General features: G+C 37.9%; 1 protein-coding gene across 3 annotated transcripts in view; it reads left to right on the forward strand.

The window, feature by feature from the left end:
* Positions 1-274: 274 nt before the first annotated feature.
* LOC125031444 (ubiquitin-conjugating enzyme E2 E1-like) overlaps positions 275-17,500 on the forward strand; it is an 18,203-nt gene continuing 977 nt past the window's right edge. Inside the window, exons 1-6 of one of the 3 annotated variants that reach the window (XM_047622188.1) lie at positions 527-628; positions 1,400-1,435; positions 5,182-5,436; positions 12,286-12,469; positions 13,392-13,539; positions 14,416-17,500. The exon at positions 14,416-17,500 is cut by the window's right edge and continues 977 nt beyond it. In XM_047622188.1, coding sequence (XP_047478144.1) covers positions 5,192-5,436; positions 12,286-12,469; positions 13,392-13,539; positions 14,416-14,513 — 675 coding nt within the window. In that variant the 5' untranslated portion in view covers positions 527-628; positions 1,400-1,435; positions 5,182-5,191 and the 3' untranslated portion in view covers positions 14,514-17,500. Of the gene's footprint in view, positions 415-476; positions 629-1,399; positions 1,436-5,181; positions 5,437-12,285; positions 12,470-13,391; positions 13,540-14,415 lie in introns of those variants that run through there. The other 2 variants (XM_047622187.1, XM_047622186.1) reach the window with 2 other exon arrangements.

Consider the following 17,500-nt stretch of genomic DNA (forward strand, 5'->3'; position numbering starts at 1 on the left):
TACTGCTTTTCAGCTGCAGAAAGTATCCTCAAAGCTTGGATAAAACAGAGAAAACATGCCAACAGCCAGAATATAACAAAGAAAACACCCGTAAAGCAGAAGAGAGGGAGAAAAGCGAGCATAAAGTTCATAATTTGGCGCTAAGAAAACTCGCTTTTACAAAGAGAAACGCTCAAAAACAAACCCTGGCCATTACCCCAAGATAATCATCCTTGGCTTTAAAACCAAGAGAATGGTCTCGAAAGTAGAATAGCAGAGGAAAAGCGAGAATAAAGTTGATAATTAGCGCGTGAAGGCGGCCTTTGTGTCTCCATGAGGCTGTTCCTCCCTCCGCGCGCACCCACACACGCGGCCCGCTACTCCTTTTTATCTCCTAATCTACCTTTATAAGTGAGGATACCCGTTGTCTTCAAAGTGAGTGGGCATGTGGATACGTGCTTGCGGTGTAAGTCGTTGCGAAGGAGCGTATGAATGAGTATTTTCCCTTTTTTTGACTCGTTTTTTGAAGTACCGGCGGTGAATCAGCTGACAGGGAACAGCGGCATTGTCGGGCTTCCTCCTCGGCCTCGCACACAGGCATGGAAAATCGCCTCTAATTATCCTTTCGAAGGGCTTCTAGGTGTGATATGTGAGTAGGATTGTGGATTAGGATATGTTAAAGGTCCTGGTGTGGCTTTTATCTAGGAGAGTTAGTCGTGTAGAGGAGAAATCCTCGGTGTTGTAGTGGGGTTCTGCGCGGAGAGGAAGAGGAAGGGAAGCGAGATAAAAGCAGTAGATGCGAAGAAAAACAAAATCGTTTTTTTCTCGTTCTCTCCCTTCATGTGGCTCTCGAAGGCTGTCCTCGGATGGCGAGGGCGAAGAGGCTGGCTTCAGGAGTGCTAGAGCTTAGGGAATATCCTTTCACCTGGTGGACAGCCTCTTTATTTCCCGTGTGAAGAGTGACGCTGCCTAGGCCTATAGAGGGCCAGGAGAGCCAAGTTTTTTTTTTTGATTAGTGTTTTTTAAAGATTAATACGCTCTCATTTGTGAAGTTGAGTCGAGTGTGACTTAAAGGAATTACATTCCTTCTTTTATGATGAGTAGGATCGTTGTTTAATTATATAAAGGTAGCAGGTAAGTGATAAAATAACGTGCATCCCTTGTTGTTGTTGCTTGAATGTGGGTTATTTCGTAAAAACATTTAATTGGGGAAAAAAGATTGGGGAAAAAAATAATGGGAAAAAATATGTCATTTCAGAAAGACTTAGAAATGGTGTTGACTCCAATTATTTTACAGTGTGGAGAAGTATTACAATAGTAAAATTAGTTAATTTATTCTTTCAATTACAAGTAGCATGAAAATGTGACTAAATGCATTAGTTTTATTGAGTGTGAAATGCATTTTCTTTTAAATTTACAGGTAGATCATGGTGAGTTATCAGGAATATGGTCATGTGTATGTATCATTGTTGAATACTTATGTGCATGTTATGTTTAATGGCAGTTTCTCTGTTAGGTGTATGTAATTTTTTTATGCATTATTATTTTGTTTATTTGTTTACCTTTATGTCATTGGGAAATGCAGAGCTCTACTGATTTTATTCTGAGAGACTGGTAGTAAAGGTTGAATTATCATTTGCTATTTATTTTAGTCTTTTCAACTTTTTAAAGAAGTTTACAAAAATATGGAAATTAATGTTGGGTATTTTTACTGTTTTAACATAATGCTTATAGAAAGTAGTTAGACGTTTTGACTCAGCGTTTTGAAATTAAAGATGCGATGAAAAACATTTTTGTTTATTTCAAAAACTGTAATCGGTCAGTGTTGACAAGACCCTTGCATTCTGCCCGTTAGTGTTGTGCTGATTGGCACATCCTCCTTGCCTATTGGAGGTCTCGCAGAAGTCAAGAAACCATGGCAAATATATTTTGCCAATATAGATATTTTGGAAGTTTGAAGCAATTTATTATCAAAGGAAACCAGCCAATACTTAATACTTAATTCAAACTATAAGCATTTTGTAGGTATACATATTTTTACTCTTCTTTGAAATGATGCATACTAAAAATTTTATTTCTTCATTTTCTCCTTGACTTACCAATTTTAGACTTCCCACATAGAGTAGAGCTGTAGATTCGTGTTAAAGCATGTGAAATCTGCTGTCTTTTATTTGTTTTCTTCCAGCATGATCTGTATTTCTGGCATGTTTACTCTCTTGTGGTTAGGTAGAACAAGAACCATTTTGCGTATATTGATAGTCGGAAGTTTCCTAAGAAATTTATATGAATGGTAAATGGTTGATTTGCATATGTCTCCCTAGAACAGGTTACATAGGTGATTTTTTACTGTATAATAGTAGCTGATTTTGTTATGCCATTTTCAGTTTTGAAAGAACCTGGCAGATTATCATCAGCTTTGGACATTTAAATATAATATTTATATGATATGTTGAACTTTTATAGATTTTGTAGTATATTATGAAGAGTATTTTATGCTTTTCATTTATTCTTGTATTCTCTTAATCTCCCCTCCCATTTCCCCTCTCAGCTTTCTCATTCTTCCTCTCTGCTCTCCAGTCATCCACTCTCCTCTCCATTCCTATTCTCTTCTCTCCCATTCTCTCTCTTTCTTCTTTCCCATTCTCTCTCTTTCTTCTTTCCCATTCCCTCTCTTTCTTCCCTCTGATTCCCTCTCTTTCTTCCCTCCCCTCCCATTCCCTCCCTCTCTTTCTTCCCTCCCCTCCCATTCCCTCCCTCTCTTTCTTTCCTCCCCTGTCATTCCCTCCCTCTCTTTCTTTCCTCCCCTGTCATTCCCTCCCTCTCTTTCTTTCCTCCCCTCTCATTCCCTCCCTCTCTTTCTTTCCTCCCCTCTCATTCCCTCCCTCTCTTTCTTTCCTCCCCTCTCATTCCCTCCCTCTCTTTCTTTCCTCCCCTCTCATTCCCTCCCTCTCTTTCTTTCCTCCCCTCTCATTCCCTCCCTCTCTTTCTTTCCTCCCCTCTCATTCCCTCCCTCTCTTTCTTTCCTCCCCTCTCATTCCCTCCCTCCCTCTTTCTTTCCTCCCCTCTCATTCCCTCCCTCCCTCTTTCTTTCCTCCCCTCTCATTCCCTCCCTCCCTCTTTCTTTCCTCCCCTCTCATTCCCTCCCTCCCTCTTTCTTTCCTCCCCTCTCATTCCCTCCCTCCCTCTTTCTTTCCTCCCCTCTCATTCCCTCCCTCCCTCTTTCTTTCCTCCCCTCTCATTCCCTCCCTCCCTCTTTCTTTCCTCCCCTCTCATTCCCTCCCTCTCTCTCTCTTTTTCTCTTTTTCCCTTTTTCTCTTTCTCTCTTTTTCCCTTTTTCTCTTTCTCTCTTTTTCCCTTTTTCTCTTTCTCTCTTTTTCCCTTTTTCTCTTTCTCTCTTTTTCCCTTTTTCCCTTTTTCTCTTTCTCTCCTTTTTCCCTTTTTCTCTTTCTCTCTTTTTCTCTTTTTCCCTTTTTCTCTTTCTCTCTTTTTCCCTTTTTCTCTTTCTCTCTTTTTCCCTTTTTCTCTTTCTCTCTTTTTCCCTTTTTCCCTTTTTCTCTTTTTCCTTTTTTCCCTTTTTCTCTTTTTCCCTTTTTCTCTTTTTCCCTTTTTCCCTTTTTCTCTTTCTCTCTTTTTCCCTTTTTCTCTTTCTCTCTTTTTCCCTTTTTCTCTTTCTCTCTTTTTCCCTTTTTCTCTTTCTCTCTTTTTCCCTTTTTCTCTTTCTCTCTTTTTCCCTTTTTCTCTTTCTCTCTTTTTCCCTTTTTCTCTTTCTCTCTTTTTCCCTTTTTCTCTTTCTCTCTTTTTCCCTTTTTCTCTTTCTCTCTTTTTCCCTTTTTCTCTTTCTCTCTTTTTCCCTTTTTCTCTTTCTCTCTTTTTCCCTTTTTCTCTTTCTCTCTTTTTCCCTTTTCTCTCTTTCTCTCTTTTTCCCTTTTTCTCTTTCTCTCTTTTTCCCTTTTTCTCTTTCTCTCTTTTTCCCTTTTTCTCTTTCTCTCTTTTTCCCTTTTTCTCTTTCTCTCTTTTTCCCTTTTTCTCTTTCTCTCTTTTTCCCTTTTTCTCTTTCTCTCTTTCTCTCTTTTTCCCTTTTTCTCTTTCTCTCTTTTTCCCTTTTTCTCTTTCTCTCTTTTTCCCTCTTTCTCTTTCTCTCTTTTTCCCTTTTTCCCTTTTTCTCTTTCTCTCTTTTTCCCTTTTTCTCTTTTTCTCTTTTTCCCTTTTTCCCTTTTTCCCTTTTTCTCTTTCTCTCTTTTTCCCTTTTTCCCTTTTTCTCTTTCTCTCTTTTTCCCTTTTTCCCTTTTTCTCTTTCTCTCTTTCTCTCTTTTTCCCTTTTTCTCTTTCTCTCTTTTTCCCTTTTTCTCTTTCTCTCTTTTTCCCTTTTTCTCTTTTTCTCTTTCTCTCTTTCTCTCTTTTTCCCTTTTTCTCTTTCTCTCTTTTTCCCTTTTTCTCTTTCTCTCTTTTTCCCTTTTTCTCTTTCTCTCTTTCTCTCTTTTTCCCTTTTTCTCTTTCTCTCTTTTTCCCTTTTTCTCTTTCTCTCTTTTTCCCTTTTTCTCTTTCTCTCTTTTTCCCTTTTTCTCTTTCTCTCTTTTTCCCTTTTTCTCTTTTTCCCTTTTTCTCTTTTTCCCTTTTTCCCTTTTTCCCTTTTTCTCTTTCTCTCTTTTTCCCTTTTTCTCTTTCTCTCTTTCTCTCTTTTTCCCTTTTTCTCTTTCTCTCTTTTTCCCTTTTTCCCTTTTTCTCTTTCTCTCTTTTTCTCTTTTTCTCTTTTTCCCTTTTTCTCTTTTTCCCTTTTTCCCTTTTTCTCTTTCTCTCTTTCCCTTTTTCTCTTTCTCTCTTTTTCCCTTTTTCTCTTTCTCTCTTTTTCCCTTTTTCTCTTTCTCTCTTTTTCCCTTTTTCTCTTTCTCTCTTTTTCCCTTTTTCTCTTTCTCTCTTTTTCCCTTTTTCTCTTTAAAAAGTATGTTGAGATCTTTTATGTGATGTGCAATGGTTGATTGATATGAATGTATGCATTGGGAATGACTGTATTGTATCTTTTTTGTGAAGATACACTGTATGAATTTTATTGTTAGTCTTTTGCATTTGCATTTTCATGTAGTTTGATATATTTTGATATTTTCCATCCAATGTCATGTGTTATTTACACAAATTTTAAAAGATAGAAAGTCCCCATTATACATTAGTTTTTGGTACTTTATTAATATTTTCCATAAATTTCAGGCATTGATTGATGTCTGCCTCGCCTGCTGGTGCCACCGGGTCTGACTCTGTCCCCGTGTCTCCCTCAAACCCCCCCACCACCACTAGTCCCCCCTCGTCAGCGACCTTGACAGTAGCGTCTGCTGGGTCAGCCCTCTCTCCCTCAAGCACCGCCACCAGCTCTCAGCAGTCGGCCCCGGTAGAGCCCCCCATTGTGCGTGAGGTCAGGCCACACAACCCCAAAATGTCAAAGGCACTCAGCACCAGTGCTAAGAGGTCAGTTTGTGAGGATGCTTGAAGTGTTTCCTGTTTATTCCACTTTAAATATTAGTAGGAATATTTTTTCAGTCATCAATAATTTGTAACATTTATTTATTTTTGTCTCTGATGGTCCTCTTGTATATAGAAAAGTGCACAGATGATCAAGAATTTCCACTTTTATTCTCTAAAGGAAGCCACAGTAACCTTCATAGAATATGTAAAGATTCAGAAACATTCTTATTGACATTTAAAGTCAGATGGTGATATCTTGGTGCCACATGTTGCAATTGCCCAGGTACTTACGTAGGGTGTCCACTTCCTATTTCCTTTTCACTCTCTCATAGCTACTTTTTACATTACTTTTGCCTTGGTCAGTAGTCTCTTGCATTTCTACGCAAAATGTTCTACACATTATATATACAGAGTTGTACATCAAATTTTGAAATTTGATGAAGCCAAAGTGAGAAAATGACCAAACTAATAGCCTAGTCCTACAGTGAATAATTTTTTGATGGCTGTTGTCCTAGTTACTGCTAAGAGAGGAAGGTTTTCCCCTAAATATAGTTGTTATTCATTAAAGAAAATATGAGAGAGAAAATATCCCTATAGATTAAAGTGAGTTTTTTAAATTTTATTTTATTTATTATTATTTTTTTTTTTATATCAATGACGTATTGGAAATCTCAGGGTGTCACTGACTCTGGTGATTTCTGGCAACTGTCCTGCCATTTGGCCCGGGAGTCTGCTACGTGTAGTGGAACTTTCCGCTTGACTTGCTCTAGTGCGTCGCAAATCCTATAGCTGTACCTGACGTAACGGGTCGGTTTGTTATGATGGCTATAGGCGTGGCCCGGCAGATACGGATTAAGGTGTACCCAAGGTTAGCATTTATTCCACATGGATCTGGGCATTGTTTCAAACAAATCTGGGCATTAAGTTTACTTGAGTGTTGACTCTTTGTGTGTAGCCTGTACGCCTGGCCTACATAACGCTTATCTAAACTCGTTGGCTCATCTTTGCAATGCCATAAGCTGTTTCTGCAGATGCATTTTTTGCTGTTTTGGCATTTTCCAATAGCTATCTATGCATCAAGATGGTAATAATCTGTTTTTGTAATATTGTTTAACTATTTTTTTTTTATTTTGTATTATTCAGTTTTCTGTAACACACTACTCCAAGCAAGCCAGACTAGGTTCCAGCACATGGAAATAGTTTCCTCCCTGGAGCCAATGCCCTCCCAGGCATGACTCACAGATGGCACCCTCCACCCTTATAAACTGATTGAAATAATGCTACATGTAATCTCCCTCCAAAAGCTTAGTACACTCATGATGAGAAATCACTGTCATCCAGCACTTGGCAATTGTAACTCATGTTGAGACCTTCCTAGTACCATGGCCTTTGGCCAAATCTTTTCAAGACCAGGGTTAAGGTTTGAACAATTTTTATTTAAAATTTATCAGAATGCTTGTGCAAGAGAGTGCCATAGGGGGTGAATGGCACTGGCCATTATTAACCACTTAAAACTGGCATGCCTATAGCCATCATGAAAAAACAACTCGTCATAACATGTACTTCTCACTGAAGCGAGAAGTTCCACTATGTGCAGTGAACTCCACGGCCAAGAGGCTAGATAGTTGCCAGAAGTCACCAGAACGAGTCACTGAAATTTCTGGCATTGGCATTGTAGGGTCAAGGTGATGCAATGAGGGAGAAATGGATAAGAAATAGGAAATGCAAAATGGTTAGATCAATGCTCTTCCTGTCATGGATGTCATTTGACTGCTGTCTTTGCTAGACCCCCAGAATTCTGGAGATTCTTTGACTGCCAGAATGTTATTCCTGTATAAAATTGAGAAAATTCATAAAAAATTAATTCAGTTTTGATGGGATTACCAGAATACTTTCCAGGTCTACTCTGTCATTTTGTTCATTTGTTATCTTTATACACAGATGACTCCACAGGTGCTTAATCACTGAGGAGTCAATCGATAATTTTTGTAAATATATATAAATTTTGTTGTTATTGTTATTGTTAATAACATTATAATAAGCATAATGTCAGCAATAATGACAAGAAAATGACAGTAGGTGTTATGAGTACCTAGCACCATTGGGTTAACCCAATGCCGCCGGGGAAAATGAAAAAAAAATGGGGAAAATGCTGTGTTTATTTTCTATATTTTTTTTGAAATGTCTGCCCATAGATGGCTCTGCTAGTACTTAGCCACAAAGGAGTCATTTAGTAGACCTTGTGACCTTACCTGATTTGAATTAGCGGGAAAAACATGTTTTTTACTAGTGCTGTGAATATCGATGTGTTATTTTTTTTATATATATTATAATTATTATAAAGTTTTTTAACATTAGTAACAGCAAAATAAGATAACATAAAATATTTTGTAAATCAAAGAAAAGGGTGAACGGGTGAGACAGGCAGTACCCTTAACTGGCTCATTGGTGACTTAGTACAAGCATAGCCATCTATGTGTAAAAACAATCAAACAAGTGTTCACTTAACCCCTTTGATCTGGTGATGTGACCATTATGTCATTAATTTTTTTTGGCTTGGCTGGAAGAAGTGAATATGCTGTTATGAAAAAATGGCTGGTGGTTGTGGTGACTAGAACCTGCTTTCATGAGAATTTTGGCTGATGGCTGGGATAACGGGAATGACTTGCCACAAGTGCAAGAGTGGTGTAGAATCTACCTTCCATGAGCCATGGCTGGAAGAGCGCTGGCTACTGGGAGTACACTATTTCCATGCTTAGGATCCTATTCCTGCCAGCCATGATGGACAGTGCAGTGTGTATTACAGAAAATATTATGAAAATATAAAAATATTACTTATAGTTGCTGTCATTGCAAAAAGTTATAGACTACTTATAGAGATAATATAGTGTCTGTACAGAGACTCCTTGTTTGTGCATGTTGGGGCTACAAGCCACACACCTGGGAGAGTTGCCAATCAAGGAAGCCTAATGCTGAGTAGTGAGACAAAAGGATCCAGTGGGTTTATTCCCTACTGATATAAAAAAAAAAAATTCAAGTGCTGATTATTTCATGAATGGGAAATTCATGTGGCCAAGCAATTGGCAAATGTGGCTGAAAATCGACTATAATGTTATTAGAGGCGAAGGCTTGTTCTAGAAGTCATTTATTTATATAGAAATACATATGTATAGGCCTAGATGTACATGGGTGTACATGTATATCCATGTACAAGTCGACTTGGTGTGTAGGTACATGGTTGTTCATGCATTTGCATGCATATACACACATATACATGGATGTGGGTGAATGCACAAAAATACACATGCATGTTTATTTGTGAAATCATAAAGGGAACATTGTGTCTTTTCCCTTTATATATGCACATTGTGAAGGTTTCTGTACCTGTACATGCACGTATATAAATGTGTGCATATGGGCACATGGATGTGTGTAAATTTCAAGGAGAAAGTCATATGTGATAGTTAATCTATGCAACTGGTGAGATATTAATCATTGACCTGAAAATGGAGTGTATCATCTAGCATGTTCTGAGGGCTTAGAAATCACCATCATTGTAATCTAAATATTTGAAAAAGGACAAGGCTACCCTGCTACCCTATGCATCAACCATAGACTTTTTGGTATTATGATAATGTAGCTTATATTTATTTACTTATCTGTAAATACAAACTCACTGCCTATGTATTCTACACTGATTAACTCCTATGACCTTCATGTCATGAAAAAATTTGGCTTGAGAGCTGGGTGAAATGAACATGCACATCTTGGGGAAAATTTGGCCGTAGCCTTGGTTAACCCAATGGCGCCGGGTATAGCAAATTAAAAAAAACTCTACGCTCTGGCGAACGGCGGCAGCGCGCCGACTCCGAGCGCGTGATATCGGTCCATCAAGCCGAATCATTGCCTCGGGGCGTTTTGGCGCGGCGCTACTGCGGACAGCCGCACGCCGCACATCGTGCGTATTGTTATGACGGCGATAGCCGTGACCCGTCGCCATTGGGTTAATGGGAACTTGCTGTTGTGAGCATTTCAGCTGAAGGCCGGCATTATGGGAATGACTTGCTGCAAGTGTACAAAGCTATTGGAGGGAGATTACACTCATTTAGTGTTTAGGAAAGAGCTTTTGCATCATTTCCATCAATAAATCAGAGTGGAATGTACTGTCCATGAGCCATGACTTGGAGAGTCCTGGCTCCAGGGAGGATGTAATTTTCATACTCAAGATGCTATTCCTGGCCATTGTGACAGTGGTGCAATTTGTATAACAAAAATTGGAAAAAAAAGAAAAAAAAAAGGTAATGAAATGTTAGTGATTGTTATTACTTCTACACTGATTTATGGACTACCAGAGAGATGATATGGAGTTTTTGCAAGGAAAAATGTCTATTACCATTGGGATAAATCAAATTGAATGACAGACATTGACATTGGAAAATGGCAAAAAAATTTAAAACACTCGTGCATAAAAAGAGAAAGTAATGTAAAGGGAGGCTTGGAGTCTTGTCACTGCATACGAGTGTTTGCATGTGCCTACAAGCTGCATGCCCATCAGAGTGACTGCTCGAGTAAGCCTAATGCCCGTATGTTGGGCCATTGAAGCAAACACTTTGAAATGTGTGAGATGAAACCTTGGAGTTTTCTTTTGTTTCTTTGCCAAATACCCTCTAGATTGTTTCTTTGCTAAATACCCTCTAGACTGTGTATACTGCCATATTGAGAAAGTGGTAAAAGATATTCTGGTACCACTTGTTGCAATTTCTTGCAGTCTCCAATATGTTTGATAAACCAACCCCCCTTCATTTCCTTGTAGTCAAAGACAGCTCAAAGCTTTTGGATTTCACCATGGTGGTTTGGAGGAAGGACTATTCTGTCAGGGCTGTGCATGGTCAAAAGCAGGTTCACTTACTTCCAGTCCATCTACATCTGGCCAACTTCCCTGTTGCAGAAGCCTGGAAGTTGACCATTGTGGGTACTCGTATTGAGGTCCTTGAGGATACACTTATAGTAAAGCCAAACTGTTTCCTTTGGTCTTCCTTGATTGCAGATAATGGAAGAGGATTAGCAAACTGTCCTAGTTGTCCAGGTGTGTGAAATGTGCAACATATGAGTTTGGTGACAGTTGACAGTTTGATTGGCAGGTACATCGTCACAGTCCTGGCCCATATAAATGTTGAAGGCATTGGTGTAGCCAGTACCAGCACCATCACTCATATGTAGGCTGTCATTGTGAACTTTGCCCTCTATGTTATTTTGATTTGAATTTCATGTTGCTGTCTTCTGAAAGTCAACACTGACTCATGAATTGTTATTTTCCTCTCTGGGATGTAGACACTATTGAAGGTCTCGTCAAGGACATTCACAAGTAGTCCTTTCTTTCTTTCTTTCTTTTTCTTTTTTTCTTCTTTTTTTTACATGGATTTCGCAAAGATTGGTAGGGAAATCAATCGGTTTCTTGACCATTAATACAGCAAATTATGGTGTGGCTGCAAGGCCATGAGGAGCTGGAGGCTAATGAACAAAAGCAGCTCCTTTGTGGTCGTGTCCTCCCAACTCTTTGGTGTCAGGAAGGTATTGATGATCTTGTGTGTAGTCAAGTTGGCATCTTAAGTGGTTGATTTTGTTCCCTGGGATGGTGGTGAACCCATGATGGTGCATGCAAGATTCCCTCTTCCTATAGGCAAACTTTAGAGTCCCTGGAGTGTACTATTTGTTGTAACTTTGAGCGTGTGAATTCGGTACATCAAGCTGAATCCTTGCCTCAGGGCGCTTTGGCGCACCGCCGTGGCGGACAGCTGCACGCCACATTTCGGATGTATTGTTATGACGCCTATAGGCGTGACCCGACGCCATTGGGTTAAAATTATTGTTGGCTATGGCCAACTCCTGGAACTTAGTATATTTCTTAGCCATCAGTATAGGCCAACTACTGGCCAATATGGGTTAACAACTGTGGATGATAGTTTATTCCTTCCTTCCTTTTTCTTTTATGACCATAAGGATGAGTTTGTCATCAACATGACAGTAATATAGCCAAAATCTACTTAAATTAGATACCAACATGAGAAATTAGTCTTAAGACTGCAGAATTTCATTCATTGAAAAAAAAAAGAGTAAAACTTGATGCACTATTTTAGGTGGGGAAGGAAAGTATATGCATATTATAAGAAGTGTATCCAGCTCTGGCATCAAGAAGAAAGTCCATAGAGAGCCCACATTTTGCTTGTCATAAATGTGAGAAAGGGTTAGCCTAAAAGCATTGAAAGTTTACTGTAACATAACAAATGAGTCCAAGTAACTACATCGAGTTGTTGTTAGACCATCATGATGTTGCCTTTTATTATAATAACAGTTTTTTAGTAATTGCCTGATAGACCAATTGTCAATTTTTGTAACAACTGTAACAACAGTTTTGATCAGTTGTCCATTTTTTTTTTTTATATAGTTGCAATTACGGTTATTTTGATTTATTATTGTTGTGATGATTTGTACTTTTCTCTTTGTTTTCAGATTGTTTTTTTTAACCCAATGGCGATGGGTCACGGCTATCGCTGTCATAACAATACGCACGATGTGCGGCGTGCGGCTGTCCGCAGCGGCGCCGCGCCAAAACGCCCCGAGGCAATGATTCGGCTTGATGGACCGATATCACGCGCTCGGAGTCGGCGCGCTGCCGCCGTTCGCCAGAGCGTAGAGTTTTTTTTAATTTGCTATACCCGGCGCCATTGGGTTAACCAATGTTGAATTGGAGGTCTTTCAGTCTATTAGCAGTACTGTATCATTTACACATAAAAAACTTGCTATTTCATAACGTTATTTTGAAGGTCTAAAATGCAATTATCTTACTTCCAGGATACAAAAGGAGCTCGCAGAAATAACACTGGACCCCCCACCCAACTGCAGCGCTGGGCCCAAGGGAGATAATCTTTATGAATGGGTGTCAACTATCCTGGGTCCGCCTGGGTCTGTGTATGAGGGTGGGGTCTTCTTTCTAGATATCCATTTCTCGGCAGAATACCCATTCAAACCACCTAAGGTAAAGAGCACAGTGTGTATAGTTTATAGGGATAGTTGCTAATATTGGTGAGGATAGTCTTTGTAAATGGCATAGCAAGTTGATTGTGAAATATTTTGGTTGCCAGTAGGATTGTCTTCCTGGTATATTTATTTTGACTCCACCCAATCAGCACAGATGGCAAGAATACATGCCATGCTCACTGTAATACAAGTTTATTTATTGTATTTACACATAGATGGCTCTACAAGTGCTTAGTCACCAAGGAGTCTTATTAATCCTACCTATCTCACCTGTTTTTACCCTTTTCTTTTTTGGGGAAAGGGTCTTTTGTATTTTTTCATTATCTCAAATGTTACCAAGATTTTAATAACAATTTAATAATCATAACATCAATAACAATGATAACAGTATTGATATCAATTTTATTTAAAAGAAAATCACATTTTCCTGCCTATTTAAGGAATGGGGAAATGAGCACATGTAGAGCCATCTGTATGTAACAAAATTCACAGAAAAACTACAGGGGACAGAACATAAAAATCCATGGTGGTTGGGTTAAGGGAATTGACATATTATTTCCTTTCTTATGTAAAAATATTTTATGGTTTAGTGTTTCTGCAAATCATACTGTCATTGTATTCTTTTTCCCTTCAGTCTTTCACCCTCCTCACCGTTTTGACTACCACTTCTTTTTCCTACTTGTTGGATCCTCCATTTTTTTGCTCCACATATCTGCATTCAGTAGTGTTCTTTTTTGTGTGCATTTGTGATTTTTATTTTTTATATTATTACTTTGTTTTTTATGTCCACTTCTTCCTTCCCCCTATTTCCTAACCTTGTGTGGACTTCAGTTTCTCTCAACCAGTTTATTTTTCCTTCTTACTTGCTCTTATTCATTATGTTCCCTAAGTGATATCATGCTGAAAAATTTTCCCAACAGGTCACGTTTCGTACACGAATTTATCACTGCAACATCAACTCCCAAGGAGTGATATGTTTAGATATTCTTAAGGATAACTGGTCTCCAGCCCTCACTATCTCCAAGGTTCTGCTGTCCATCTGCTCTCTTCTTACAGATTGCAATCCAGGTGAGGAGTGTTTTTCATGTTGTATCATTTAATTTCAGCACCATCTCTATTATTGGTTATCATCAACTTAGGAAGTTTAACATACTTATGTCAAGATGGCAAATGTACTTGTCATAGGCTATATTTATTTGGTTTATTGTCTTTCCATATAAATGGCTTCACAAGCGTTTTAGTCACTAAGGAGGCAGTTACTAGTCCTACCTATCTTACCTGCTTACCCTTTCCCTTGTTTTTAGAAAGATTTTTATTTATTGCTAATAGTATTGTTAATAACAAGACAACATCAATATCAATAGCATGACAGACAGACTCATTCACTCATTCACTCATTCACTCATTCACTCATTCACTCATTCACTCATTCACTCATTCACTCATTCACTCATTCACTCACTCACTCACTCACTCACTCACTCACTCACTCACTCACTCACTCACTCACTCACTCACTCACTCACTCACTCACTCACTCACTCACTCACTCACTCACTCAGAAACTTGAGGAAAGGGGAAATCAGGTGAGGTTGCATAGGCCTACAAATTGGCTCCTTGGTGGACAAAGGGAAACTACAGTATTCCTAGCAGCAGGGGGTCAACTTTTGTCATTACTAGTAAGATAAAATCATATATTTTAAGATTTTATCTTGCAGATGTCTTCTGCCACCAACACTATTAGTGATTATCATCAATATTGTCAACCATGAAATTAGAAACTGATTTCATTGCTAATAAGAGAGCATCTGTGTATTTCAGTCATATCTATCAGAAATGGACATGTTTTTGATGAAGGTATAATTGAAATGCATCAAATACATCTCTCTTGCTGTGCTGTTTTGTAGATGTCATTTGCTCAATGTGCCTCCTCTTCTATTGCAGCTGATCCCCTTGTAGGAAGCATTGCCACACAGTACCTCCAAAACAGGGAAGAACATGATAGAATTGCACGGCTCTGGACCAAGCGATATGCTACGTGATCACTTCCCGGTAGCTGTGAACAGGGTATTAGGCATCTCTTTCACCATGCCAATTTGGGTTTAATCATTTTGTATAAGTAATTTCCACTCGGCCCCTTGATTTCTAGAGTATTTCAGCTTCTGCAAGAAAAAAAGAAAAAAATGATAAAATAAAACACTTAAAAATTTAACAAAAAAATAAATAAATATAAAAAATGAAAAACAACATGAAAAGAAAAGACAAAAGGATATAGATATTGGTGTAATGGCATAGAAAGTGAAAGGACAAATATTTTTATAGATATATATGATTATTATTCATGCTCATGAATTTGTGAATGAAAAAGGAATCCTAGTTATCAAGAATATAAATTATATGTTTTGGCCTCATATTGTCCTAAATGTGAATATATAATGTTCCTCCTTCAGTGATAAGTAATTAATTATCATCATTATTATGACTTAAAAGATAAAAACTTTTGTTTTTATAAATACAGAAGAATGTGACGGCTGTGTTAGAGTGGTCATAATCACATTATTTATTAATTTCCTGTTTAACATGAACATTTGAAAATTTGGCCTAATTGATCACAATACTTTGTGTAAATGAAAATTAATATACTTGATTTTACCCTTCATTATCCTCCATGGATAACTTTCATAAACTCAAAGCATCACACAGCAAACACGCATGCTGTTGACTGATTGTGCAGATCAGCATTTCATTAAAATCACCTGAGAAGGTTATCAGTCAAATTTCATTAGAGCAGAATATTTTTTTTTTTTTTTTTTTTAATGTGGATAAAGGGAGGAAAATGCTTAATAGATTTTTTTTTGTGGTTGTAAGTGGAGAAGCAGAATAGATTGTAGTCTTTATTATTGATACTTAGAGTGTAGTCCTTTTCATGTGTAGTTTGGTAGCATGTAAAAAGAAATTATTTAACGTTTTTGAGGAAGTGCAGTTGTGATTATGGTTAAGAATTTATATACATTTTTTTCTGTTTGTACCGGTGAGATGTTTACTCAACCAATGTGGTTTGCTTCATATTTTTCTTTTGTCATTGTGGAAGAAATTGAAGTTTGTTTGCTCTTGTTTTCTTTTTTTTTTTTTCTTTACAGACTGCAAAGAGAGTAAAACCATGATACAAGAAACTGAATGCTTGGCAAATCAAGGCATGAGTGTTATTATGTTTTTTTCCAATAGGTAAACCTATTTATCATATACTGAGAATTTAGCTTGAGGTAGGAAGCTTTTTTGAAATAGAGTTATTTTAGGCATGATGGAAGAGATTGTGATCATACTTCATTACCTCATTTTCCATGCTGTGTAAAGCACATTATTGTTTTGGTTTCCAGTGTCATAAAGATGCTGATTACTGAATAATTTCGGTTTTATCATGTTTTCCGTTCTTTGTTTTTCATGACAGTATTTTCAAGAATTTATCATCAGTATAATTTGGCACAAATTACATTAGTGACAGTGCACCTTTTCCATCTGAACTTTCCATAAACTTGCCTGTCATAGATAGCTTACAGTCTGTCTATAGTAACAGTGCTACTAGTCTTCATGCAATCTTATCTACTCAGTGTAGCAGTCTTGTGAACAAGCAAGTGCTGTTTGTACCATGGTATTGTGAATGGTCAAGTGCTGTTTGTACCATGTCTTTTGAACAAATTCCTTTTGTTTATACCATGGTTGTGCAGAAAAGCAAGTACTGTATGTACCATGGATTTGTGATGAACAAGTGCTGTTTGTACTAAGGTATTTTGAAGAAGCTAATTTCTCATATTACTATGATTATGTGAACTAGCAAGCACTGTGATTCAGTCTTGCGAGTGAGCTGGTGTTGTGTTAATAGCACAATTAATCTAGCAAGAGTGTTAGTGCTGCAGCCTTGTCAACCCAGTGTGGTTTGTACTACAGTCTCGCATGTAAGCAAGAACTGTCTTTGTACCTAGAATGTTGTGAGGTGGGGAAAATATTCTCAAGGGCCTTTTGCCAGCATATACAATAGTCATCGTGTGACGTTTTCCAGTATCACTGTAAGGGTTATTATTGTATACTAATTTAGATCAGTTGCATTGTTGTTAAATTGTGCCACGTTTGATTCATCATGCGATAGTTGTCATATATCATTTTTCATAAAGGAGGCATTTACTGTATCCTTGTTTGCAATGTATATTTTTGGTTCAATTAATTACACAGGAAACTGAATTTGTCCATTTGGAGCATCACTAGGCACAGGTAAATGATGCCTAACATTATTGTTCAGTCATTATTTCCATCTCTGATTATATTTCCATATGGATTTATCCTTTATATTTGGCCTCCTCACATAATGTCATTAATTTTTCTTGGGCTGTGAGTTAGCAATGTCGAGAATTAATGAGATGGAGAGATTCACGATTTCTTCCCATTTTCTCTAGATTTTAAGTTGCTCAGTGATGTAACCTGGCCAAATGAGTTCAAGCTTTTACTGTTGCTTTGTCGACTGGAGAACTTGCTTATCATTCTCTCGTTTGTCATGCAACAATACCTCATTATTTTGCCATTATATGTGTTCTGTGTAGACTTGTAGTATACACTTCCTATAGTACTGATTAAAAGGCACAAGGATTGATAGTGTTCCATAAGCATTCTGATGTTGAAGTGGAATGCTCTCCAAGTGAACTCTCAAGAAAATAATAATGATAATAAATAATAGCGATCGTCATGCTCCCATTCAGGGTTGGTTGAGTGACTCCTAATGGGGAGCTGCATTATGCAGGGAGAAATGGACTCACTGACTCCAGTGACTATGTAGACAGGACGGTGCTCCAGCTGTGTCTTAAATAAGAAGCAGGAGTTTAATCAAGAGAGAAGTGTGGGAGAAACAAGACCCTCATCTTCGTGTTGTGCTTATTAGGTGATTGGCATGTCTATCAGGTGAATTATTTGTCATGGCTTGACTGAATCCTGTGGATGTCAACTATGTACAAAACAGTCATAGCAATACAACAAAATGTTG

The sequence above is a fragment of the Penaeus chinensis genome, chromosome 13 (genome assembly GCF_019202785.1).
Source record: "Penaeus chinensis breed Huanghai No. 1 chromosome 13, ASM1920278v2, whole genome shotgun sequence".
NCBI classification, from domain to species: Eukaryota; Metazoa; Arthropoda; class Malacostraca; order Decapoda; family Penaeidae; genus Penaeus; species Penaeus chinensis.